Genomic DNA, 25,862 nt, shown 5'->3' on the forward strand with positions numbered 1-25,862 from the left:
AAAGATGTCCTCCTTATTCTGCATTACAGCTCCATTTTCATGAAAATCATCATTTTAGGCTAAGGCCCCATGTAGCAAGCTACAGCAAAAAAGCGATGCAGGAAAAACTGACGCAAGAAGGCACTGCAGTTTTTCACACAGCACTTTGTACAGAAAGTCTGCAGAATTTTCCTCTGTGGACTTTCTGCTTCCATTATACCTACAGGGACACCGCCAGCATTTCCGTAGGTATGACATCCTGTGATTTCCAAAAAACGCAACGGTTTTGGAAATCGCAGTTTGTCCACTGCGTGTATTTTTCTGCAATGTGTGGATGGAATTCGCAATGACCCTGGCCATAATCTTATTAGCTGAAAAGTGCTTTAGGGGCGTTTCTTCTTCTACAAGGGCTTTGAACTTTGCTCAAGATAATATCCCTAACTGCAGATAACGTGTGGCAAAGAGTAAGATGTCACTCAAGCAGTCGTGGGGAAGAGCTGGGTGGCCGTTAGGGGAGATCATCTAGAGTAGAGAGTGAAGCCCCAGTAGAATAAAAAAATGCTCTTAAAGCCCTTCAGATAATGATGTCAGGACCGAGTAGTTAGAATTAGTCCACTAGCCTCATAAAACTCAAGACATGGGAATGGAAACCTTCGCATTTTCAAAGGTGTGTTCTCCTGCAGAGGTAATATAGGATGAAGGAGCAGTCGACGATCATACTAATGCCTGTAACAGACATTAGCAAGTGACATTAAATAGGCCAGTACAGCTAGTGAATTCAATCATGACTGTGGTCCTGTAACATAGCAGAAATCTGAATTTCTTTATAAAAAAACTCTACTTACGTCAGTTTTTTGGCAAACAAAAACCGTAGTGCTGTTTTTAACAAAGTTGTTTTAGGCAAAACTCCTTCCCCTCTTTCCGATGTCTCACATAAAGCCACAATTGAAGTGCCTAAAGCTTCCTCCATGTCAGCAAAACCCTGAAGAACGGATTATTGACAAAATGAATTTCACTTGATGTCAGTGCGCAGTGTTCAGATACTGTAGCTATAACATTTCAGTCTAAAGAATCTTTAGTAAAAAATAGAAATAATATGGAGTGACACAGAGCAGACAATCCAACTGTACACAAAAAAAGCTGGAATAACAAAAAAAACAAATGTAAAGAAATGGCTAAATGTGCAGAAGTAAGAAGTGATTTAAACGAAAAGCACGTAGGAGTAGCTTTCAGAAAGGTTATACAGCTCTTACCTTTATTTTTCAGGTCCGTGCTGCCTTTTTTCTTGTTTATGCTAATTGTGCTTAGAAAGCATGGGGGGGGGGGCGCATTTTCCCTCAGAGCACAGCGTTGTCATCCATTCCAGCGCCGCCTCTGTCTTCTGCTCCTGACGCGTCTCCTCCTCTTCTTACACGAGACCGTCGTAAAATGTCCGACGAACAGACAAATGTGCTTGTTCCATCGCCATTTTGTGATGGTCTCAAGTAAGAAAAGGAGTGAAGAGGAGGAGATGCGTCAGGAGTAGAAGAAAGAGGCGGAGCTGGAATGGATGACATCGCTGTGCTCTGAGCCCCCTGTGCTTTCTAAGCACAATTAACATAAAGAAGAAAACTTCAAAAATGGCGGCGCAGCCCTGCAAAATAAAGGTAAGAAATGTATAACCTTTCTAAAGGCTATTCCTAAGTGCTTTTAGTTTAAAAACAGTTTTTTAAATGATAGAATCCCTTTAAGATCCATAGGGATGTGTTCACATCTGCATCATTTTCTGCCATAAATAGAACATCTCAAGCAGCACTGGATTCTATCATTTGATGGACATCAGTAGCAACTTATGGACCATGCTGTCTTTTAATGGGGGCCGCCATCTATGCAGAGCTATTTTTCTAATCAAAAATGAGAACCTGCAGTGGAGGTGCAAAAAAAAAAGTCTATAACGAAGATGTGAACATGGTCTAACGGGGTGAACTATTGTTTGCACCATAAAGAATGATTTTTTGGAATGGCCTGTAAACTGTTGTGGGCATATTACTGGGGAGAGCTCTGTCTGTCAGCCCAGCCAACAAGTATTGCCTAGAAGACTGTAGCGGATTGGCTGAGAGCCATTGAAGGGCAAGGATCTCCCTACTATACTGTTCTAAAATGTCCAGACACAGAACATAACCCCAAACTCTGGTTCTTATAGATATACAATGCAGTAGCGGATATTGGCATCCCCTACAGTTACCCTATGAGGACAATTTATGGATGTCCATATGACATGCATTTACTAATATAGTATATTTACTTCTAATAATTACTGAAAATAATGTAAACAAACCATTTACAATATTTCAGTCATTTATTCACTAGAGCAAATAATATGCAATACTGCAATATTCTGACCGCCACAGAGATTCAACTCTCAGCAAAACTAAAACTTAAAGAGGTATGCATTTCAGAAAGGAAATAGGTTATACATATGTAAAACTAGTAGGACATTACCTGTAGAAGTGGAATGACCGGATACAGTGCTTCGATAAGCTTATTCCAAGAAGACGCAGTCATCACAAGCCGTCCTTGGAGGAAATATGTTAGAATGGCTTTAGCAGCCGAACAAACCTATTAGAAAAGAAAAGTAATGAGATTTCTGCTAATTTCTTCAGAGCGTCTAAACAGTACAAAACTTTTTAATAAATTAATCTTCCTAAGCAATATATTTACTGACAAATTGAATTATCCTTTTTATGTTCAACCTTATCTATAATTACCAAGTGCAAACCAATCACAATAAATTGGATTGTCTACTTTGTAACAACACCAGAAAATATCAAAAGATTCTATGTGAAAACGGTGACCCAGTAAAAGCAATATATGTCGGCTGAATAAGGGTAAGAATGGGGTGCAATAGACTAGTCTTACTAGGTCACCTGACTATGCTAGGATATTATTGCACAGGGAAAACTGCAGTGGAAATTATGTTTAAAGAGGAACTTTCATCAGATCGGGCACATGCAGTTTTATATACTGCTGGAAAGCTGACAGTGCTCTGAATTCAGCGCACTATCGGCTTTCCCGATCTGTGCCCGGTGTAAAGCGCTATTGGTCCCGGGACAGTAGCGCTTTAGTGTCAGAAGGGCGTTTCTGACACTTAGCCAGGGACGCCCTTCTGCCCAGCAGCGCCTATCGCGCTGTACTGTGGAGCAGGGAGGAACTCCCCCCTCCAGATAATACTCGTCTATGGACGAGCTGTGTGAGCAGAGGGAGCGGGTGTTCCTCCCCGCTCCACAGTACAGCGCGATAGGCGCTGCTGGGCAGAAGGGCGTCCCTGGCTAAGTGTCAGAAACGCCCTTCTGACACTAAAGCGCTACGGTACCAGGACCGATAGCGCTTTACCCAGGGCACAGATCGGGAAAGCCGATAGTGCGCCGAATTCAGCGCACTGTCAGCTTTCCAGCAGTATATAAAACTGCCTGTGCCCGATCTGATGAAAGGTCCTCTTTAAAGGGGTTGTCCCATGTCAAGGATCCTATCTATACTGGTAGATTATGTAAACTGAAGACTTTTCCTGAATATATTGCTTTAGAAATGCTGCTTTGTTTGCCAGCTATGTGAACTTATTCCTCCCATTGTTTATACAGTGTTTCCATAACCATAAACCTGTGGGACAAGTGATGTCACTCACTGCTCCCACTGTTATCTACAGCTGTGCAAGACAATCAGTTCAGCTAATTGCAGTTTGCTGATAAACCCCTGTCTATTATCTCTCTATGTAAACACACAGATAACACTGAGTCCACTCTCAACAAGCATGTGCATGTTATCTGATCTGCATAAGTATTATGATACTTCATAGTGTCCTGCTCAACAGGCTGGGAGGGGGTGGGGAGAAATACAGGAAGTGAGAAGAAGAGACAGCAAGGACACTGCTGAAACAGTGAGATAGGAAAACCCCTTTACACACACAATTATTAGTTTATATCCTTCAATTATTATGCATACAGTACAGAAATGTATAAGTGTGCTTTAAAAGGGGTTATGCAAGCAAAAATAAAGCTTACCAGTTCATTCCCTGCACTGGATAAGTGTTATTATTATTATTATTATTATTATTATTATTATTATTATTATTATTATATATGCAGGGGCCCTGATGATTACATTTGCCACAGTGCCGCAACTCCACTCTACCCCTGCTGCAGGTCCAGGATGTAGAGCAGAGTTGGTCAAGAAACTTGGAGCATCAGCAAATAAGGCAGAAGAATAAGACTTATGGCCTCCCCAGCTGCACTCCACAAATGAAATCATTGGGGCGCTGAGGGACCAGCATATAAATTAGTGATAAACCTTACTCCATACAGGAAATGCACTGTAAATCTTTATTTTTCCTTGACGTTCCCTTTAACATTAATGAACATCTTAGAAGACAAACTTATAGTAAGCACCTCATTGTCGGAGTCCTGCAGGCCAAATGTAGTGATTTCATACAGAACTTTTGAATGAAGAAGAAAAGTTACACCATTGCAAATGGAGGACACAGGTTTGGTGACATTGTGAATGCCTAAAGAATCCTAAAATGACAAAAAAATAAAAAATCAAACATCTGAATGGAACACACTGTATGCATTATTAATATATTTATATATGATCACTGATAGGACTAAGAATATATACAGTCTACGAATATATACAGCAAAAAACGAAATTGAAGTAGCAAATTACGGTATTCCAAATATTTTCTCACAAAACTATATATCAATCTGCTCCTCCTATTCTATTACATGCCATTATAGCCATCATTTTTATCTTATTTCTTTTTGAGAGCTATAATCAAACAGGTGATGTTACGCCTTGTTACAGATGAAAAAATTAAAAGAGAGCTTTCCACGCCTCTAATGGACCATTTAGCCCATTAGCATAAACTATTAAAGTTTTATTCCTGCAAATTGCCATATCATTGAAGCACAAGAAAGGCGGCTTCATAAAGCACTGTTAATACCTGCTTATGGACAAATCTCATGTTAGACTCCCTTTTAAAAAAAATTAACACTTTCAGCAATTGACAAATGGTCAATGGTAACTTTTTTTTTTTTTTTTCAAAACACAGTATCTTCTGGGTATGGTGTTTTAGTGATATTTTGCTGCAACATTTAAAAAACTCATTCCATTACACTGCCATGTATTTTGTTGTGGTGTTTTTCACATTCAAAATCATGTGATTAAAAGGAGAAATTAATCAATCTGTTAACTTCATTATTTGCAAGATGAGCATGCTACCAAAAATATGTGACAAAAAAGAATTAAAAAAAAAATGTTGCATTAATTTTATATTTTATATAATGCGTTTAAATGTGTTTTAAATACAATTAAAGAGTCTAGAGATGAGTGAATAGTATTCGAAACTCTACTTTCGAATACCTTGCTCCCATAGGAGTGAATGGAAGCCGAACACCAAGGGGTTAAGCCCCGGCCACTTCCATTCATTCCTATGGAGCGTGGTATTCGAAACTAGAGTTTCGAACACTATTCGCTCATCTCTACATAAAGACATGAAAAAGCACAACACAGAAGTTATATTTTTAATTAAACCCTAATGCAGATTATTATTTACAGCCGTCAACAAAAGACATGTATGGCATCTAAAGGCAATATGTGGCTCCCGGGCTAGGGGTTAAAGGAGAAAAATAAATCCAGGCTACTTGTTTTGCTATACGTTACATTCTCAAGGTTACCTAAATTACTAGCCACATTCCAAAAGTGGAGGTCAGTATTCCATTAAAGGACAATAAACGAATCTGGGCAAAACATGTTTTACCCTCTTAACTATATGCTGACCATGAAAAAGCCTTTCCAAAAGGATAATGCTATTAATGTCAGACATCTAATCGGTATGAGCACTTTATTTATGGTTAAGGGCATGTTCACACTACCATTATGAGCGTCCGTTATTCTCATATGAAGAGAGCAATGGACATTAACAGTAGTAGAGTGACAGATGTAGATGGAGCTCCCTCCAGCTGAGTCTGTTCCCATTGACTGTAATGTAAAAAAGAAGACAGAAGCTGCATGTAAGACTTTTACTTCTGGATAGAAATACAAAATCATGACAGAGGAAACCTTCAGTCATGTTGTTTTACATGAGGGTGAAAGCAGATGACGCCAGACAGAGGGTGCTGCATCTTCATCAGTTACTTAATGTTTGTTGCTTTGTTGTGACCCCACCCTTAAGGCTAAGGCTCCACATTGCAGAAACGCAACTTTTTTTGTTGCAGATTTTGTTGCAGTTTTTTGAGCCAAAGCCAAGAATGGCTACATAATGAATGGGAAATATACAGTATAGGAAGTTCTTATACTTCTACTTTCTGCTCAATCCACTCCTGGCTTTGGCTCAAAAACCGCTAGAAAATCTGTAATAAAAAAGCTGCAATTCCGAATTGTGGGGCCTTAGCCCACGGGTCGGAAACGCTGCGATTTATAGCGTTAATACAGTAATTGTAAAGTGGATGGGATTATCGCGAATTCCATGTCCACTTCGCGGGAAAAAAATGCAGCGGGGACACGCTGCGATTTCCAAAACAGTCACGGTTTTGGAAATCGCAGCATGTCAATTAGATCTACGGAAAAGTCGGCGGCTTTCCCGTAGATATAATGGTAACAGAAAGTCAGCAGAGGAAAACTCTGTAAAGTCTGTTCAAAGTGCTGTGGAAAGAACCGCAATGCGTTCTCACTGTGGTTGTTCCTGCAGTGCTTTAGCGCTGCATGTCGTCCCGTGGGGCCTTAGCCTTAAAGTGTAAAATGCCCAAACACATACAGGTCCTTACCCTCTTTGAGCATTCCTTTGAAACATTGTGTTAAACATTGATTTAGATATTAAATGGAAATTAGGCTGCATAAAATAATAAAATATTATGGCATGTTAAAAAAAAACCAAAACATTTATTTATACCTTCACAATTTCAAGGCAGCAATTATAAGCCTCAGCCCTCACTGCCAGCGCCCAGTTAGACATCATTCGCAAGAGGACTTTCTGACTTTCCTCCAGTAATACAGGGCCACTCTGTGCAGAGCTGTAGCTGTGTGGTGAGCAGGTAATATGAAAGAAAGAGACAAGGATTAATACAATAGAAAGTATGAATGTACGTTTGACAATATGCAAATGCCTATATATGTAACTATGCAATATGCACAATTTATTATAGTAGTATTACAGTGTAGCTAATACTTAACAGAGCATAGCTTACTACAGAATTCACTTAAAAGAAAAAAATAAACAAAAAGTGAGTAAAGTGACATAATTTAAAGAATTAATCCAAATTAAAATGTATATTCACTTCTGAAGAACAACATGAAAATTGAATAAAACCAGCGTTTATTTTTTTTTTTTTTTTAAATAGAGGTCTAAGTGAAAGAAAAAAATTGAGTGATTTGCACGACAGTTATTAAAAAGCTCTGGCGTTTCAGTAAATGTGATGTTTCTGCTTCAATTTAGTAAATCCTGCATAAATCAAATGACATCAAAAGTGATGAAAAAGTCAACGCAGACAAATTTTTTGTATGCCCTGTCTGTGGCTATTTTGGGTGTAATTTATGTTAAAAATATTTTTTTAAAAAAAAAAAAACTAACATTAAAGAAGGCCAAAGTATATGCAAGATACTAAACTTTTTATATACCGGTAGATAAATTCAGAATGCTGAACTTAAAGTTAAAAAGGCAGCTAGAGTTTTTTGATAAAATTACATTTAAATAGTCCAATTGTAGTTAATTTTAGTGGTAGCATGTTCACAAGTTAGGCCTGGTTCACATCTGCATTCGGCATTCCATTCGAGGAGTCCGCATAGGAACCCCCGAACAGAACACCGAACGCATTGACAAGCAGTGAGCTTATGGGGTTCGTGTATTTTCCGTGCAGTCTCCACACGAGTCATGCAGAGAAGAAAGTAGTTCATCAAGTACTTCTTTTCTCTCCACAAGACTTGTGCAGACACCGCACAGAAAACGCACAGACGTCATTATAGTCTATGGGGTCCATATGCTTTCATAAGCTCACTGCTTGTCAATGCGTTCAGTATTCCGTTCGGGGGTCCCCATGCAGATGTGAACCAGGCCTCATTCTTGTGCAGTATTTATTGTAATGTTAATAGTACAGTCAATGTTTTGGAAAAACTATTGTTATCAGGATTAGAGATGAGAGAGTAGTATTCGATCGAATACGACTATTCGATCGAATACTTGTATCAGTCGAATACCATGCAGGAAAATTCCATTGAATTCAATGCAAAAACCTCCTCGTGCTCCTCGTACTGCTACTTCCGGAACTTGGGGGATCCAATGTGTCGAACTTTGGTTTCCATGGAAACCAGAACAACCTTCCTGGTTTTTTCCCCATAGACTATAATGGTATTTGATATTCGAACAAATACTACTCGCTCATCTCTAATCAGGATAGTACATAATACAGTTGAAAGTAACAAAAATGAAAAGCAGTATTGCCGTTAATTCAAATCTTATAATCTTAAAAAATAATATGAAATGAAATGGACTTTTTGATAAAGAAAGATTGTATTTTCTTTACACCAAGAAATGCATATAAAAGTGCAAGGAAAGGAATAGCTGAATGCAAGCAGGACTTTCCTTTATGTGGTGTTGCCTGACCTCTGCTGGCTTCAAACGCAAAGAGCTGCACTGTGCAGTTTGGTTTAACTTTTTTTTTTTTTTTTTTTTTGTAAACAATTACCCAAAATAAATACTGGAGAGAATAAAAATGTACGGAAAAATGTGAAAAAAATGGAGACGCTTATCAATCATAGTTTTGGCTACTGTACACAGGTAGAACAAATGTATGAAGTACTAAGTAAAGCAAAGAAAGCCAAATATCATTTACATGTTTGAGCAAACGTGGATAAACTTTCGAACCAAAGGGAAATGTTTGTGGTAAGGAAGGCTAAGGAGCGCTTTTTCAGCAAGTTCCACCAATTCCAAATAGTTTGCACCCTAAGAAAAAGAGGAAAAAAAGGTAAATATAAAATAAAAAAGTCAAGTTTTACTAATAAGAAATTGTTTTATTGCAGAAAGAAAGACCATGTTACATCTATTCTGTACACAATTGCTAATGTTCATCATTAGAATTAGTTTTTTTTTTTTTTATACTCCTTATTCACCAGAAGAAACCATCCTCAAAGATAACTTATTGACTTTTAAGGCCGGGGCCGGAAACACAGTGATGCTGTGGGAAAAATCGCGGCATTGTACATTGCAGGCAAAGTGGATGGGATTCATGCGAATCCCATCCCCACTTTGCGGAAAAGATCGCAGCGCGGACACGCTGCGATTTGCAAAGCCGTTGTTGCTTTGCAAATCGCAACATGTCAATTATATCTACGGAAACGCCGGCGGCTTTCCCGTAGATATAATGTCAAGAGAAAGTCCACAGAGGAAAACTCCACAAACTTTCTCTTAAAAGCACTGAGGAAAGAACCGTAATGCGTTCACATAGTGGTTCTTCCTGAAGCGCTTTAGTGCTGCGGATACGGCCCGTGGGGCCTTAGCCTAAATGTATTTCTTCTTTTTATCTATTTTTACTTTCTATTCCTTCTTTATACAAAAAAAAAAAAAAAAAAAAAAACATATCGGACTATTTTGGTTTAAGTTTAACTAAACTTTCGGATAACTAAATTTTTTGGCAGAATTTGTGTCATTAATAAATTTTTCAATATACGTTATCACCAAGCAGTGTTAGTCTACTATATTTTCTGCAGATCCTGACAATAAGGTCTTACAGAGAACTTTCAGAAAGAACAGTTGCCAAAGGAGGCAGAGTCTGGCCAAGAGGGCACATTTTAATCAATCAATGTGTTGCTTATTCTAAAGTCACTAAACATATCTGTTTTTAGGTTTTACTCATAACCTAAATGGCAAAGAATTATAACAGGGGTGGGCAATTAATTTTCCAATGGGGCCACATGAGCAATTGAAAAGGTTCTAGAAAGCTGTATGTGCTGCTGCAATTTAGCTCCACCTACTTTTACATTGACCCCACCCATTCTCATCCATTTTTCCGTGTGCCCCTGAACAGAATAATGCTCCTAAAGTCACCTTAACATTTTATGCCCCCACATTATTATGTTCTCCTCCAACTGTCCCACAGTAATAATTCACTCTCCTTGTGCCCCAGTTTAAACTGGGGGAAACTAGAGGAGGACACTAAACTGGGGCAGCTAGAGGTGGACATTAAACAGTGGGGCTAGTTGGAGGGGGACATTAAATTGGGGGCAACTAGAGGCAGATATGTCCCCCTCCAGCTATCTCCACGGTTTAATATCCTCCTCCAGTTGACCCCAGTTTAATGTCCCCATACAGCTACCCCAGTTTAAGGTCACCTTCCAACTGCCTTCAGTTTAACTGCCCCCTACATCTGCCCTCAGTTCCCCCCCTCTTGCTCACACATGCTGTCTCTTCTCTCCTCCTTATCTTCCATCATTCTCCATTCCCGGGATGCTTGCTCTTTTTGTGTAACACAACCACACTGTCCTGGGTGGCTCTGCCCACTAAAGAGTCTGATCATATCCTAGTGAGCTAAAGGACCCGTGATGACATCATCAAAGGTGCTTTAGTCGACTTGCCATTCGGCATCTACCTTTATCCTACACCCTATGTGGGCCTATCAGAGACAGTTAGAGGGCTGGATGTGTCCTGTGGGCTGTACAATGCCCAGGTCTGAATTATAAAATAGCTGGGCAATACACATACCCCAAAAATAACAGTAATGGGTACTATATCACAATTACTGGTAAAATACCTGCACTAAAATAATGCACAAAAAGAAGAATTGCAAAAACCTAAAATAGATTTAATAGGTGTATATTTATGATGTAAATCTGCATATAGCTTATATGAATCAATCAAGTGATTTAAGGTAACTAATACTAGGATAAACGCTACTATATTATAATGAATATAGTCTGTGGTGTAATGCAGCGCTGAAAATAGCCAAAAAGTGTATATATAACCAGTGCCATTATAAAGTTGTAAAGGGCCCAAATCCACATTAAACTTCAGGGAGGGAATAGTGCTCATGCCCAGAAAAATAAAACAATTTTACAGGTATGAGAAGATGACAAAAAGTGTATATATATATATATATATATATATATATATATATATATATATATATATATATATATATATATACACACACACACACACAGTAAGGTTTTCGTACTGTGTATATGGTATGGGATATGAAATGTAAGTTTGTATCTTGTTTTTGCTGTAATTCAGAGAATACGTGAGACTTTTGTGTTGAAGTTAATTTGTATTAGAGCTGCTATACGGTGTTGTGAGAAACTTTACATAGTGACTTTGGGACAGAAGTATTTGAAGTTAACCCTTTCCCGCCGATGGCAGTTTTTGATTTTCGTTTTTGACTCCCCTCCTTCTAAACCCCATAACTTTTTTTATTTCTCCGCTCCCAGAGCCATATGAGGTCTTAATTTTTCCTGGGACAAATTTTTCTTCATGATGCCACCATTATTTATTCTATATAATGTACTGGGAAGCAGGGAAAAAATTCAGAATGGGGTGGATTTGAAGAAAAAATGCATTTCTGCGACTTTCTTACGGGCTTTGGTTTTATGGCGTTCACTGTGCAACCAAAATGACATGTCCCCTGTATTCTGTGCTTCGTTACGATTCCGGGGATACCAAATTTATATGGTTTTATTTACATTTTGACCCCTTAAAAAAATCCAAAACTGTGTTAAAAAATTATTTTTTGAAAAGTCGCCATATTCCGACAGCCGTAACTTTTTTATACGTGCGTGCACGGGGATGTATAGGGCGTCTTTTTTTGCGGAAACAGGTGTACTTTGTAGTTCTACCATTTTCGGGAAATATTATTGCTTTGATCACTTTTTATTCAAATTTTTAGCAGAATCAAAACAGTGAAAAAAATGGCGGTTTGGCACTTTTGACCATTTTTCCCGCTACGGCGTTTACCGAACAGGAAAAATATTTGTATAACTTTGTAGAGCGGGCGATTTAGGACGCGCGGATACCTAACATGTATGTGTTTCACAGTTTTTAACTACTTTTATATGTGTTCTAGGGAAAGGGGATGATTTGAATTTTTAATCCTTTTTATTTATTTTTTTATATTTTTTTTACTTTTTTTAAACTTTTTTTTTTGCATTTATCAGACCGCCTAGAGGTATTGACATGGGTGGGCGGTGTCGCGGATTGTCAGAGTGGTGGGGGTCGGCAAACATGGCTACTCCGGAGCGTTAAAGAGAGCCTCCTGGAGTATCATTAAGGTGAGGGGCAAAGTGGTAAAGTATATGTATATGTGATTGTGTGGGGTTAGGGGCTAGGCTGTAGAGGGCAATATGAATTTTGTGGCTTGCTATGGTCCAAAGTGTGTGAGATTGCAGAGATGGTGGTGTGAGTTTGGGTTTTGTGGGGGTCCTGGCACAAACGTTTGTGCGCTATTGTGACGAAAAGTAGCCTATTGTTTAATCAAGTTTAATGACTATGTTTGTGGAAAATTTCAGCCAAATCGGTGGAGCGGTTTTTCTGTGATTGAGGAACAAACATCCGAACATGCAAACATCCAAACACACAAACCCACAAACTTTCACACTTATAATATTAATAGGATATATATATATATATATATATATATATATATATATATATATATATATATATATAAATTTGTATCTCTTTGACCAGATTTACTTGCAGCATGAACACACCCATACTACTCTGAATGGAGAAAAAAAATGCAGAAGGAAGAGGAGTTAAACAATCTTCACTTTTACCTTTCACGCCTTAAATAATATGTATATCAGCTTTTTAAATTCCTAAGGCTCGGTTCACGCATTCAGGTCTATCTGTTCCCCTCTGTGCATGAAAAATGTGGAGAGAAAAACACTCCAAGCAGCACTTTTCTCTCTGCATCTCTCGTGTGGAAACTGAGCGGAAACCACAATATGTGGGTTTCCTAAGGTAACCGCATTTTATATGGACTACGTTTCTGTTCAGGGGGTCCCCAGACTCCGCAAACAGAAATCCATGCGTAGATGTGAAATGGGCCTTAAAGAGGTTTTCAGAGTTAAAAATAAGACTGGCTGAATAAAAGTACTAAAGCCTCTTTACTGCAGTGTCCCAAAGTGCCACTGTTGTTTGTTCAGTTGTGTATGATGTGGCAGCTTAGCCACCGCTGTTATGTCAGCTACTGCAATGAAGGTGCTAAAGAGCTTCTGTTCTGCACATTGCAGTTGGATCCTCATAGATTTCACAGGAATTGCCTTTATGAAGGAATGACCATCAATATTACTTTTAAGATAACCCCTTTAATGTCAATTATACTTTATTTACAGGGGTTATCCAGTTTCTAATATTGATGGTATATCCTTAGGATAGGCCTTCAATATTAGTTTTGAGGGGGTCCAACAGCTGAGATCCCAGCAGATCTGCTGTATGGAAATGGCACTGCTCCTTGTAACATTTACATGCTGGGAGCCGCGCTGCTCAAATGGTGTGTAGGACATTAGATTACTCTGAACTTGCTTTTAGGTTTGTCTTTTTCTATGTTATTTACGGGGGTTCTTTTGCCATATGATTTATAGTCATTGGTTAAAGTAGTGCAGTGCTGCTCCATTGATGTCTATGGGATAGCGCTGTAGTACCAAAACGTGCACCTACAAATTGTATGACAAAAGAACCCCCCTAAATAAAATAGAAAGTGACAAATATAAAAGCAAAATCAGAGTAATCAAATGTCCTACACACTCGCCATATGTCAATTCAATGGAATATGTATTTATACAACTTTACGTGAATATTTAGATGGATCTTGTATTTTTCCTTCTTAACACGTCTCATTTCTGTTTAGCAAATGTTTTAGCAACGACAGCATTTTTCGTATCACATATTCTGTTACGAATGTGATCCACAGAACAGAACACAATGTCCTTGCAGCTAGCCCAGTGGCATGAAGGATGGGTAAAGAATTAAAAATGTCAGGCTGAGACCAGTTATTTTGCTGACTTTCAGCTCATAAGACAAGGAAAGTTAAAGAATATATTTCACAGAAGGGGTCGCCCAGCCAAACAAACAGTTGCTTCAATGTGTCTTAAATGGACATGGATTATACTTTCTAACATATTTTTATTATGAAAGCTGGTATAATGGCTAGATGTCAGTGCTGGCTCCGAAGTCCGGGAACTTCATCATGTGTTCCAGCACAGGTACACACTTCCTTCCCCATCCATCTTGGTGACTTGATATTTCATGTCCTTTATGATGTGACATATTACATACTGCTGCAAAGCAGGGTTTCAAGTTTGCAGGTATGTTCCCCTGATACCAAAGAAATCACTGTACTGTCAGAAGGACCCCCATGACGGTACCATTCTATAAAGTTGTACGGTAAAGGGGGATGATGATGCTTAGATTTGAGGCTGGCCCTTCTGAATAGTTCTCCTGAAAGGGGGCTGGCTGTCCTAGCTAATAAACTGAACCAGAAAACCTCCTTCAAAAATATCACAAACACAGACGGGTGAGGAAGTTCTTTGCATTTGTTTGAGCAAAGGTGACCGTGGAGGTATTAGGACTGCAGGACAGGTACTTGAGATCTGAACATCTGGTCAGCTATCATATTTAAAATATATATTAGTGAACATAACCAATTTCTAGTTAAACACATCAAAACAACTGACTTTTGGCCCCCACATAAGCAATGCGGCCCATAGTGGTTGAGAAGTGATGCCTCATTCAAACAAGCAATACATGCCTGTACCTACATTATGATGCACTTACATAGGGCAGTGTATAAAACTGACATGTCAGCTTATACAATTTTTTTCTGCCACTGCTATGATATCACTACATGTCAGGTTCCCACGCTCTGACAGTGGACGATTTATTGGCCTGACGAAGATGCTAGACCAGTGTCGAAACGTGTTGCCTTTGTAATATCTGTCATTTGGAACCAATAAGGCTATTTTTACAAAACTTTTCTTCACTCAGTGGTGCTTCTTTTCACCCGTTTTTTTTTTTTTTTTTACCATTTCATTGTTTCACGTATTATCACCACCCTCTGGGTTGGTGTCCGGGTTCAGCTGCATCTGAGGACTCAACAGCACATTCACCAGGGCGCCGGTCTATTATTTAATTTTTATTTACATGTCAATTTGATATACAACCTAAAGACAGTGAGTCCATACAATTCAGCCAACTCACCATGCAATGATCCTGAGCAAGGAAAAGTCCCATTAAGTACAAGCTAAATTTTCTCATCTTAGGAGAAAAATTCTTCCACAACTCCAAGTTTAGTAATCAGAAGCAATCCTTGGATTAGTGACCTGTCTATAGAAATATAGTAACTGCAACCTGTAATATGGTTTTACTCAGGAAAGACATCCAAACTGTCTTTAAAGGGGGCATTCACACTTGCGCCCGTCTCCGCCCTGTGTCATTCCACCGGGTTTCCATCCTCAACCCCGGAGAAACTGGAGAGGGGACAGCTTCTCGGTGGTCAGTATTAAAACCCATTCATTTGAATGCATTTTAAAAGCAAATCACCGGTGTCCGCCTGCAGCCTCTCTGCAGGGAAACAGTTTTTTTGGGCCGGACACAAAGTCGGACATGCAGGACTTTGTGTGCTTCTCAACTTCTAAATTTGAGTTTTCATACTAATGACCTATCCACGAGATACCTGGACCCCACACAAATCAGCTGTTCTAGCAGTGTACTGGAAGCTGCTAGTTCATTGGCAGTGTGTGCAGCACTGCTCGTATTCAAGAAATAGGAGCATCGCAGCAGCTGCATCTCTTGAATAGTGGTGGTTCTGGTGAACAAAGATGCTGTTCCTAATACAAAAAACCCTAGTAATTGTTTACCGTTGGCATTTTTTTCTGCATTGGTCACATGTGAGCAGAAGATCAGCAAAGACTGGGAACACAAACGGAAACTCTCCATGGGATTCTTGTCCAAATGGGTATGAGTAAGGGCTCGTTCACATCTGCGCCCGGGAGTCCGTTTTGCAGGTTTCCGTTTCCTGCACAAAACAGAGCAGGAGACGGAAACCTGCAGGACTCTTTCAAACCCATTCATTTGAATGGGTTTGAAAGGTGTCCAGCCGTGAGCGTTTTATGCTCTCCACCACGAAACCGGTTTTTTTTTTGTTTTTTTTTAACGGACACAGAGTTGGACATGCAGTACTCTCACGGCCGGACTTGGCATGACAGGTTTCCGTCTTCTGCATGAAACCTGAGAACGGACTGCCGAACGCTAGTGTGAACCCAGCGTCAATGAGTATACATATTTTATTAGTATTAGAGGACACCTCTGCAATAAATTGCACCCCCTCTAAAAATCTAAAGTCACTTTTCAAGTCACTTACAGTAAGGCAAAAAAAACTCAATTTCAATGAAAATACACTTGCAAGTTCACACACTTGTTAAAATAGCTCTTAAGGCTGGGGCTCCATATTGTGAAAATAAACCATTTTGGCCGCAGCGGAAAGGCCACAGCAAAAAAAAAAAAAGTTTACAAAACCTGCAAAGTGGATGGGATTCTTGCTAATCCACGCATTGCAAAAAATAAAAATCTGCAGTGCAAACCCTGCGATTTAAAAAACGCTCGTGTTTTTGTAAATCGCAGCATGTCAATTATACCTACGGAAATGCTGGCTTTTTCTGAAAAGGTAAAATAGTACAAAACTCTGTGGACTTTCTGTGAAAAATACTGCCGAAAAAAATGTGATGCGCTTCTGCCGTGGTCTTTTCTGCAGCGTTTTTGGCTGCAACTGGCTACATAGTGCCTTAACCTAAATCTGTTTACTCCCTACAAACAACAACCTATTAAAAGGGACCTATATAACCCCTCTCACAATGGGCTCAGCCTAATGATAGCTACAGCCAAGCTAATTATTATGAAGTTTGGCTATGCTTGGACGCTTCCTGCACTAAGCAACCTCTGTGTATCCCTGCACCAAAAATATTTGCTGCTTTCCAGGGTTACCAATTGCCCCTAAATTAAAGTCACGATGGTAAGGTGGAAGGAAGGTTAGGAACAGATAGTGCACTATGTCATATATACTGTGGGCACTAAGTGGCTTGGAGAACTCCTTTAGAAAACGGCTAAGCTTGCGGCTCCAATTTATTTTTATGTCATGTAATTTACACCTAAAGCATGCGTGCAGTCACAGACATTTAGCAAACTGCCCAGCGGAGATTACACTCTAGGTGTTATTTGTACAGAGCTAGAATTTAAGATCCGCCATATACAGCATCAATTTTATTGTTTGTGTTTATAGACAGCTTTAAAAATCTTCCATAGATCCATTGCATTGTCCCATAGGTCACATTTTTCATTGATGGACTAACTGCCTGGACATAATGCGGCCTCTATTAGCACTGCAGCAGTAATGACAATATTGTTAATGACCAGATAGTAACATCTACAGCATGAGAGAAAACACGGTAAATGTGGCTGCTGAGACTCAGGATGAATCCTGAGGATATGGAGAGAGAAATATTACATTAATACCATATCTAATCATATGAATGAACATGGAACATCAGAGAATTATAAAGATTCTGAAGACAAGTCTTCTATACAAGTACGTCTACGCAGCAGTTTAGGGAGCATACGCTGTATACTGTTAAATACACTATATTTAGCATTGTGCTGCCAGTAAACGGACTGTGAATGTGCGGGAGGGGGAAGAAAGCCTTCATTCCTGCTCCTAGGTCTATAATAAAATGTTTCATAGGTGTCAAGGGAAAATTCCCACCACTTGACAGCATGGCAATAGCCTGATCAAAAGAAGGTACTATTTCCAAAGATCAATGGTCCCTAAGGCAGTGAGAAAAAGTGCAGTTTAGTTATTTATTCATCAAAGAAAAGAACATATTGCTCCCATTCAAGCATAATGTGGCAAATGGCCAGGACAAAAAAAACAGGGGACACCTATTATTTGGGCTGGTGTTACTTGGCACCAACAGCTTATATTTTGAACATTTCCCTTAGGAATGCTAGAGGGAATATTGCTGACCCTATGATACAGATGAGGATGACCAAGGAAATCTAAAGTACTGAAGAGAAATAATCTGTAAGGCAGGGTTCACACTACAGTTGAATTCCGTTATGAAGGTGTCCCTTAAAAAAAGAAGCAAAAAACCCAAAAAAAACTGACACCTATCATAACAAACATTAACGGACACTAACTGATGTTAATGTGTCCGTTTTTTTACCCCGTTTCCCCGAAAATAAGACAGTGTCTTATATTAAATTCTCTTCCAAAATATATGACCTGTCTTATTTTCGGGTTATGTCTTATGGAGCGGCGGACAATCGGCAGTCATGCCGGCGCTTCCTTAACGGAGTGTTGTAGGTGGTGCAAGAGGTGGGGGGGGGGGGAGGTATTCTAGTTACCTTCCCCATCTTCATAGCAGCGCTGGTGCTGCTGTTGGTCACGGTGGTGGAAGTGGTTGACGGGGCTTAGCAGAGATTAGTGAGGTTTCCGGCGATTGTGCCGGAGAGCCTCACTTAGTGGGCATTGCAGCCGGCTGAACGCTTGCTCCGTGTGCACAGGAAAGCTGGCTGCCTCCTCTGCTGTGATACCACTGTTCCGGCTGCTGTGGGATGAGCTGGGAGAGTGGACTCCCCGCAGCATACGATGCTTTCCCAGCTCATCTTACAGCAGCAGGAACAGTGGTATCACAGCAGAGGCAGCAACCGGCATACCTGTGCACACGGAACATCGTGCACAGTGTTTTTGGGGATGTCTTATTTTCGGGGGTGCCTTATATTAGGCAATTTAACAAAACCTCCCCCATGCCTTATTTTTGGGGGATGTCTTATTTTCGGGGAAATAGGGTATCTGATCTTTTTAATGGATCAATTAAAAAAAAAAAACGGACACATTAGCATCAGGGCGGGTTCACACCTGTACTCAGTCTCCACTTTGCAGGTTTCCGTCTTCTGCCAGAGAAACTGGACAGGAGACAGAAACTGGCAATCAGTTTTCAAATCCATTCATTTGAATAGGTTTGCAAAGTGCCCGCCCATGAGCGTCTTCTTCCTCTCCGCAGCGAAACCATTTTTTTTAACTGGACACAAAGTTGGACATGCAGGACTTTGTGTCCCATTTAAAAAAAAAAAAAAAAAAAAAAAGGTTTTGCTACGGAGACCAAAAGACACTCACGGGTGGACACTGACTGTCGGTGACTGTGATAGGTGTGAACCCGCCCTCAGTTAGTGCCCTCTTTTTTTTTTTTTTTTTTTTTTTTATACTGTCTGATTTTTGTTTTTGTTTTGTTTCTGCTTTCTGAGCATGCACAGAAAAAAAACGGACACAAAATAATGGACAATAACTATGGCTATGACTATTCAGCTAGTGTCTGTTGCTCAAATCGTGTAACAGACAATAGCTACGGACACTACTGATGGTCACCATGAGTAATGTGAACAATACCTAACACCGGCAGAGTCCAGGGGTTCCACTACAAGGACCATGCATGGTTAGAAAACTTTGTTTTATACCAAATTTATATTTATATTTATTAAATTAATATTTTTTCAATGGTGACTATTAAAAAGGCAATTCCTATAAAACTATGTTCAGCAGTGCAAATGAATGGATTATTTCACTGAGGAGAGTGTGGACAGAGCAATCTCTTTAGACTAACCCCTTAAATCATCTTTTCTAATATTTTTCCTTGTAACAGAAAAATGTTAACTTATTACTTTTTTAAAGTATAAATCAGGCCTTATTAGATGATTAAAACCACATTTTATTTGCAGACCGCAGTAGGAGACTAGTATAGAAGCCATAGGGAAATGAAATAACCAGTGGTTTTTGTCTGTACATAGACACTGGCTATTTTACATCAACTTGAGCCTAAGAGTAACCAGTCAGGAAATTCATGGTATGAACCATCAGCAACATATCAAAGAAAAATAGCTTTAAAATGGGTAAGTGACAGGGAGAAGTGTCTACTGGATGGCTCCCCTCTGGTTTATCTCCTCCAGGATTGGCTTGACTACTAGCTTTCAACCTACACACAAATAACCACAATGTTTCACAGGAAAAAAGCCTGACTGTATTTCATGCCGTCCATTGTTCAGACAGCCTGTGACCTAAAAACAGATTTACAGGGCAATGAATTTCTGTTCACCTTTAAACAGATCTACTGTGTCCAATAAATATATTAGAGAATTACCACTCATTGAATGCACTGACAAACCAAGTTAGGTCTGCCAAGATTGAACTTACACCGGTAATACCTACACCGAGGTAGAGATCAGAAATAGTTTAAAGAGGACCTTTCACCATTAGGGACACATGCGGTTTAATACACCGCTAGAAAGCCAACAGTGCTCTGAATTCAGCGCACTATCGGCTTTCACGATCTGTGCCCCCAGTGAAGAGCTATTGGTGACAGTACCGTGGCTCTTCACTGTCAGAAGGGCGTTTCTGACAGTCAGTCAGGAACGCCCTTCCTCACAGTAGCGTCTATAGCTCTGCACTGTGACAGGGAGCGTTCCTTACTGCCCAGCCATGATGCTGAGGAACGCCCCCCCCAGTGCTCTTCTATGGAAGAGTACTATCAAGAGGGGAGGGGTCATTTCTGCCCGCTCTCACAGTACAGCGCAATAGGCGCTACTGTGAGGAAGGGCGTTCCTGAATGACTGTCAGAAATACCCTTCTGACGGTGAAGAGCTATGGTACCGGCACCGATAGCTCTTCACTGGGGCACACTTAAAGGCCTAATAATAGGCCTTTAAGTGTCTGGAGAAAGTGCCACTTACAATTGGCACGTGACATCAAGGATATGAAGAATTGGCTCAACAAAGAGTTCACCATTTTTGGGTCTGTGTTTAAATTCACTGACATGATGGCGAAAGTCTAAAAGATCACATCCCCAATGATCACAAAGTGCTGATATAGAGTATAAGTGTCAGCACAGTTGGGGTCTGATCTATAAAAACCACAACAATCAGGAGAATTAGGGGGGGGGGGGGGGGGTGTCACTAAATTTTCCAGAATGCTCTATTCACTTTAATGTGGACCAAGATCATTAACCTGGCTGTCCCATATAAGTAAATGAATCACATTGAGTGTGTTCCACTATATTAGTCATAAAGTGTTCCTTCTTCTGTCAACAGGTTCCAATCGCTCCTCAGACAATGTGGCTGCCCTACAACTATGTGCACAAAATGGAATATATAGCAGGATCTGTTTTAATCAGTCAAAAAAATATAGGAATCCCTTAAAATAAACAGATTCAGGTCAAAGAGTCAAAGTACACAATATTGATAGTTTGTGTATACCAATATATACATACACACAAACAAATCTGGATTGCATATTATGGAGCAGAATACACACAAGGTACAAACCTCTTTTGTTGAGTAGGACATAAAAGAAGTTGTGCATTCAATTGAATAGGTGGTCTCCGAGGCTTGTTTATAAACCCAATAGTCTTCGGAATTCAGCTGCTCCATAAAAGCTATAACGGATTCATGAACGCTGGGATATGCGGTACGAAACGGCAGGTCGACAGATAAGAGAAACAAGGCATTCATCAGGCTTTCCGGCAACACGTGATTTGCCTTAAGAAATGGAAAAAGAAGAATGTACACACATTTCAAAAAGGTCAAGACTTCATTTGCACCGTGGCAACCCTCAGCTAAAGCCGCACGTTTTACAAATATTTTAAATATTTTATTGAGAAACATTATATTTAAATATTTCATTGAGAGACACAAAGACATAAAACCCTGCCATCAATGTGCCCAGTGCAGTTCCCTAAAGGACCAATTTGGAGAAGCTTGTTCAGTGAGCTCTCCGGCTTTCTACGGAATATTGCCTGTGCTGATTATAATTCCTAGCTCTGCTGTAATGTCTTCAGAAATCAAACCCACTAAAGGGAGTCACTTTTGTGACTTAATGTGCTTAGCACAGCATGTATTTTCAATGACTAGGAATATGAGCGGAATATCAACCTATCCATTCTGTCCTCATTATTTTTAAGCCACTGGAGTGAAGAGCAAATCTATCACAAAGGGTGTTTTGCTTCCTATATATAAAAAACATCTTTGTGAATCGGAATCATGAGTTAGCGCCAACAACTGTGGTCCAGCGCTGGATAATTAATACTATGCTAATGGGACTCAGGGGTGTCTTAGGAATGGACTCGCTAAATATTGTATTACTAGAATAATGAGACATATATTACAGTGATAAAGACTTGTAAAGCTTAAATTATCATTATAAGATAAAGGAGATAGTATGTATGTGATACACTAGGAGGATTGAAGAATATATCAGTAGACAGGCAGAGGGCAGCAGAGCCCCATGAATAGCACAAAAAGCCGCTTTACATCTACATTACTGCAACTTAACAAGTGCCAAAGACATTAGAGCTGTGGCTGGAATATGATACACAAGGCTTAAAACATTTGTATTTTTAGCTATTTTTTCAAAAAATGAATCTTAGAATTGAATTATGATGATGTTCAATAGAATATAATCCAGAGAACATGACAACTCTATGAAACATCTGTACCCATTTCCCTGTGTTCCCATTAGTACTATTGTACTGTATACTAGCACAAGTGATGTTATAGCCACTTTCAGTCCAGACCTTGAAGACTATATTATACACATTATGTATGTATATATGTATGTATATTATGCAATGTAAGCTACTAAAGGGATATTGTCACTAGATTTATGCTAATTTATCTAATTCCCAGAAAACTCCATTTAACAATTAAGGACAAAATTTGCAACTGTTTGTTTAAAGGGCTTTTCCATGACTTCCACACTGATGACCGATATACGTGTCAAGTTAAAGTTTGCTGTATCTATACGCGTGCTATTCTCAAGACTTTACTATAGGATTGTCAGGGAGACATTTATCTATCTGTGGCTGGCTTCATTGGCAAGGGTTCACTGACAGCAGGCCTGTGTAAAGGACAAAATCCATCCAAAATTGATCTAGTGACACAGACATGTCTCAGAAGATAATAAAAGTGATAAAAATGGAATCCACCAATGCTTTCCAAAATGAAAAGCTGCAGACCTCTCAAACTTACTCAGCACCACTCAGTTACTAAAAACCTTTGACACAACCTGTTAGCATTTGGGTGGATTTCTTTGTTAAAATATTATACTATACTCATGGTAACAAAGAGACTATTTGGGTTTATTCCGCACAGTATACAACACACTCGAGAGAGCAATAGGACGAGAAATAAGCTACTGTGTATTATACTTGCATATCATGTGCACAATGGGTAATGGACAGATCAATAGTTTGTATAGATAAATGATTCCCGGCTGTAAATTTAGGTCTAAAGAGTGGTCGCACTACACCTTCAACTGCAAAGTGTAGCCGAGGAGTGAAGATTGCTGAGGATAACCTGGGGCATTAATATTAACCAAAACAATCTTGAGAAAGAAGCCTTTAAAAGGTTTCTGCTTTTCAGGATTGTTCTTCATCTCTTACCTTTTCCACTGGGAGAAGTGTTTGCAGTAGTCGCATTGTAAAAAGAGAGATGCTGATAAATGCCATTCTGTGGTTCACAAGAGAAGAGTCAGGCTTCTCAGAACTATTGTTATTTTTATGATACAATATAGTCTCCCCAAGTGTATCAAGCACGAAAAGCAGTTTACATCTCTGGAAAAGAAAAACGCAAAACCGAGTTCTTATTACATTACAGGAATAGGTTTAAATCATATAAGAAGTGTGCAATTTATAGCAAAAAAATAAAGGGAAAAAAAAAGGAACCATCTCCAAAAATCATTCGTAATTAAGTTCTGCCGGATTGTTGTCCATGCATAACCTTTAGGAGAAAAAGAAAAAGCAGGGAAATAAAAGGTGTTATTGACATTGTCTTATTGTTTGCCTTCTTAGGTTGCCACAGCAACTCAGGCGGCTGGATAGTCCTTTTATACCGAGATGAGCCAAGAAGTGCTTTGAAAGCAAGTTTTTATTGATGCAAACTTAATAAAGGATGGACAGCAAAAAACAGCATTTAATTGCCTGACGAGAAGATATTTAACACATACGCTATTCTTTCCATAATCACAAGATCGCTCTCTCACCAGTTCTTGTCCTATGAGGCTTCCGTCCTCCCAGACATTTTCTGAAATGGCCCCACCAAGCAGGACCAGGTTTTCGGCAAGTAGCTCGAGAACTAAAACTAAAAGCTTGCGCCTTTCTATATGGGGTCAAAAAAGAAACATAAAACAAAAACAAATTTCATTAAACTAGAATTACATACACAGCTTAACTTACAGATAAATTTACATTTACATCATTTGATCAAGTGGAAAAATTTAGCTTTGAATTTCTGAAACTGAAATTTCTAGCTAGGAAAACTTTTGTGAACATATTCTTACAGTCAGTATATAACAGCATGCTACTACTAAGATATTCATACACCTCCTGGTCACGGTAAATGCTAGAGCTCAGCTCATCTCCTACAATATATAGACTGTAGATTTATGTCATTTGGAGCAGGATTTCTGACTGATAAAGTGAAACATGACAGGACTCCTAGGAGAGTCAATAAGAGTCCTATGGAGGGTATGTTCACAAGGCGGAAACCTTTTCCGCCGTGTGAATTCTCTGCGCAGCTAGCCACGATGGGATGTCCATGCAATGTACCGATATCCAGTTGCGCCATCCTGCTCCTGATTAGGCTCAAATGAATGGCCCTAATCAGGAGTGAGTCTTGCGCCGCGGATGACGCAGCTGTCTCAGGTGTGGAATCCGCGGGAAGAAAGGGCATGTCGCTTCTTTTTCCCACTAGCGGAAAAAAATTGGTAGCGGGAAAAAAAAAAAGTGAGAGGCTCGCATTCAAATGAATGAGAGCCTTTTTTTCAGGCAGATTTTGAGGCGGATTCCACGTCAAAATTCACCTGCAAAAAACTCTGTGTACTAGCCCTTACTCTGTCCATACAGACTGATTGACAGCTTTCCTTATATCTGTATGTGTAGAGAGAAGGTTGTCAATTGCTGTAAGTGGAGATAAAAAGGTCTCTCACGGTCTCTCCTAGGAGTCCTGTTAGGTTTCAATTTGCTCATCACTCAGAAATCCTGCTCCAAATGACATAAATCGGCAGTCCGTATCCTAGAGCTCAGCTTCTAAGATTTACCAATTTTCCTCAATACCAGTCTGTGGTCGGGAGGAGTTTGAATAGCACTCAATGTACGATGGAGCTATGTACTCACTAGGGCTGACTTCCCCTGTAACTAGCGCTGTGTTGTACTGTAATAATATAGAAGGTAATCAAGTCCTAAAAGTCATATGAACAAAACGCCCTCGCCAAATACTGTTATACTAAGGTAAATATCTAATAATTTAACAATAATCAATGGCGAAAATAAATAACTTATTTTTCAGGGTATCAGCATCACTAGAAGTCACCCCTTTTTTTAAAAAATAAATGTAGATTGTGAGCCCAATATAGGGATCACAATGTACATTTTTTTTCTCCTATCAGTATGTCTTTGTAGAATGGGTGAAAATCCATGCAAAGATGGGGAGAACATACAAACTCCTTGCAGATGTTGTTCCTGGCGGGATTAGAACCCAGGACTCCAGCGCAGCAAGGATGCAGTGCTAACCACTGAACCACCGGGTTGCCACTATAACCTATACCTATCTGTAGAAGAAGAGTTCCCAGTATTGCAGATGTGGCCATGATAATGGAAACAGCAGAACTCGATTAGCCAAATGAACTAAAAGTTAATTTGACAGTTTTTGTAATTCTGCCATCGCTTCAAACATACACGTGGCAGGACAAGGAACTCTATTCTAGAGATAACTATAGGTCCAAGAAATGAAACAAGGCTGAAACTACAGACATTTCAACATAAATGCC

General features: G+C 39.5%; 1 protein-coding gene across 1 annotated transcript in view; it reads right to left on the reverse strand.

Moving 5' to 3' along the window:
• The window catches only part of RTTN (rotatin), a 163,796-nt gene that overhangs the window by 102,227 nt on the left and 35,707 nt on the right, over positions 1 to 25,862 (reverse strand). Inside the window, exons 11-18 of the mRNA XM_075270736.1 lie at positions 24,078 to 24,193; positions 23,479 to 23,649; positions 21,365 to 21,577; positions 8,838 to 8,947; positions 6,902 to 7,028; positions 4,401 to 4,526; positions 2,461 to 2,577; positions 825 to 961 (exon numbers count right to left, since the gene is read on the reverse strand). Of these exons, the coding sequence (XP_075126837.1) occupies positions 825 to 961; positions 2,461 to 2,577; positions 4,401 to 4,526; positions 6,902 to 7,028; positions 8,838 to 8,947; positions 21,365 to 21,577; positions 23,479 to 23,649; positions 24,078 to 24,193 (1,117 nt within the window). The remainder of the gene's footprint in view (positions 1 to 824; positions 962 to 2,460; positions 2,578 to 4,400; positions 4,527 to 6,901; positions 7,029 to 8,837; positions 8,948 to 21,364; positions 21,578 to 23,478; positions 23,650 to 24,077; positions 24,194 to 25,862) is intronic.

The sequence above is a fragment of the Leptodactylus fuscus genome, chromosome 4 (genome assembly GCF_031893055.1).
Source record: "Leptodactylus fuscus isolate aLepFus1 chromosome 4, aLepFus1.hap2, whole genome shotgun sequence".
In the NCBI taxonomy this organism is placed as follows: Eukaryota; Metazoa; Chordata; class Amphibia; order Anura; family Leptodactylidae; genus Leptodactylus; species Leptodactylus fuscus.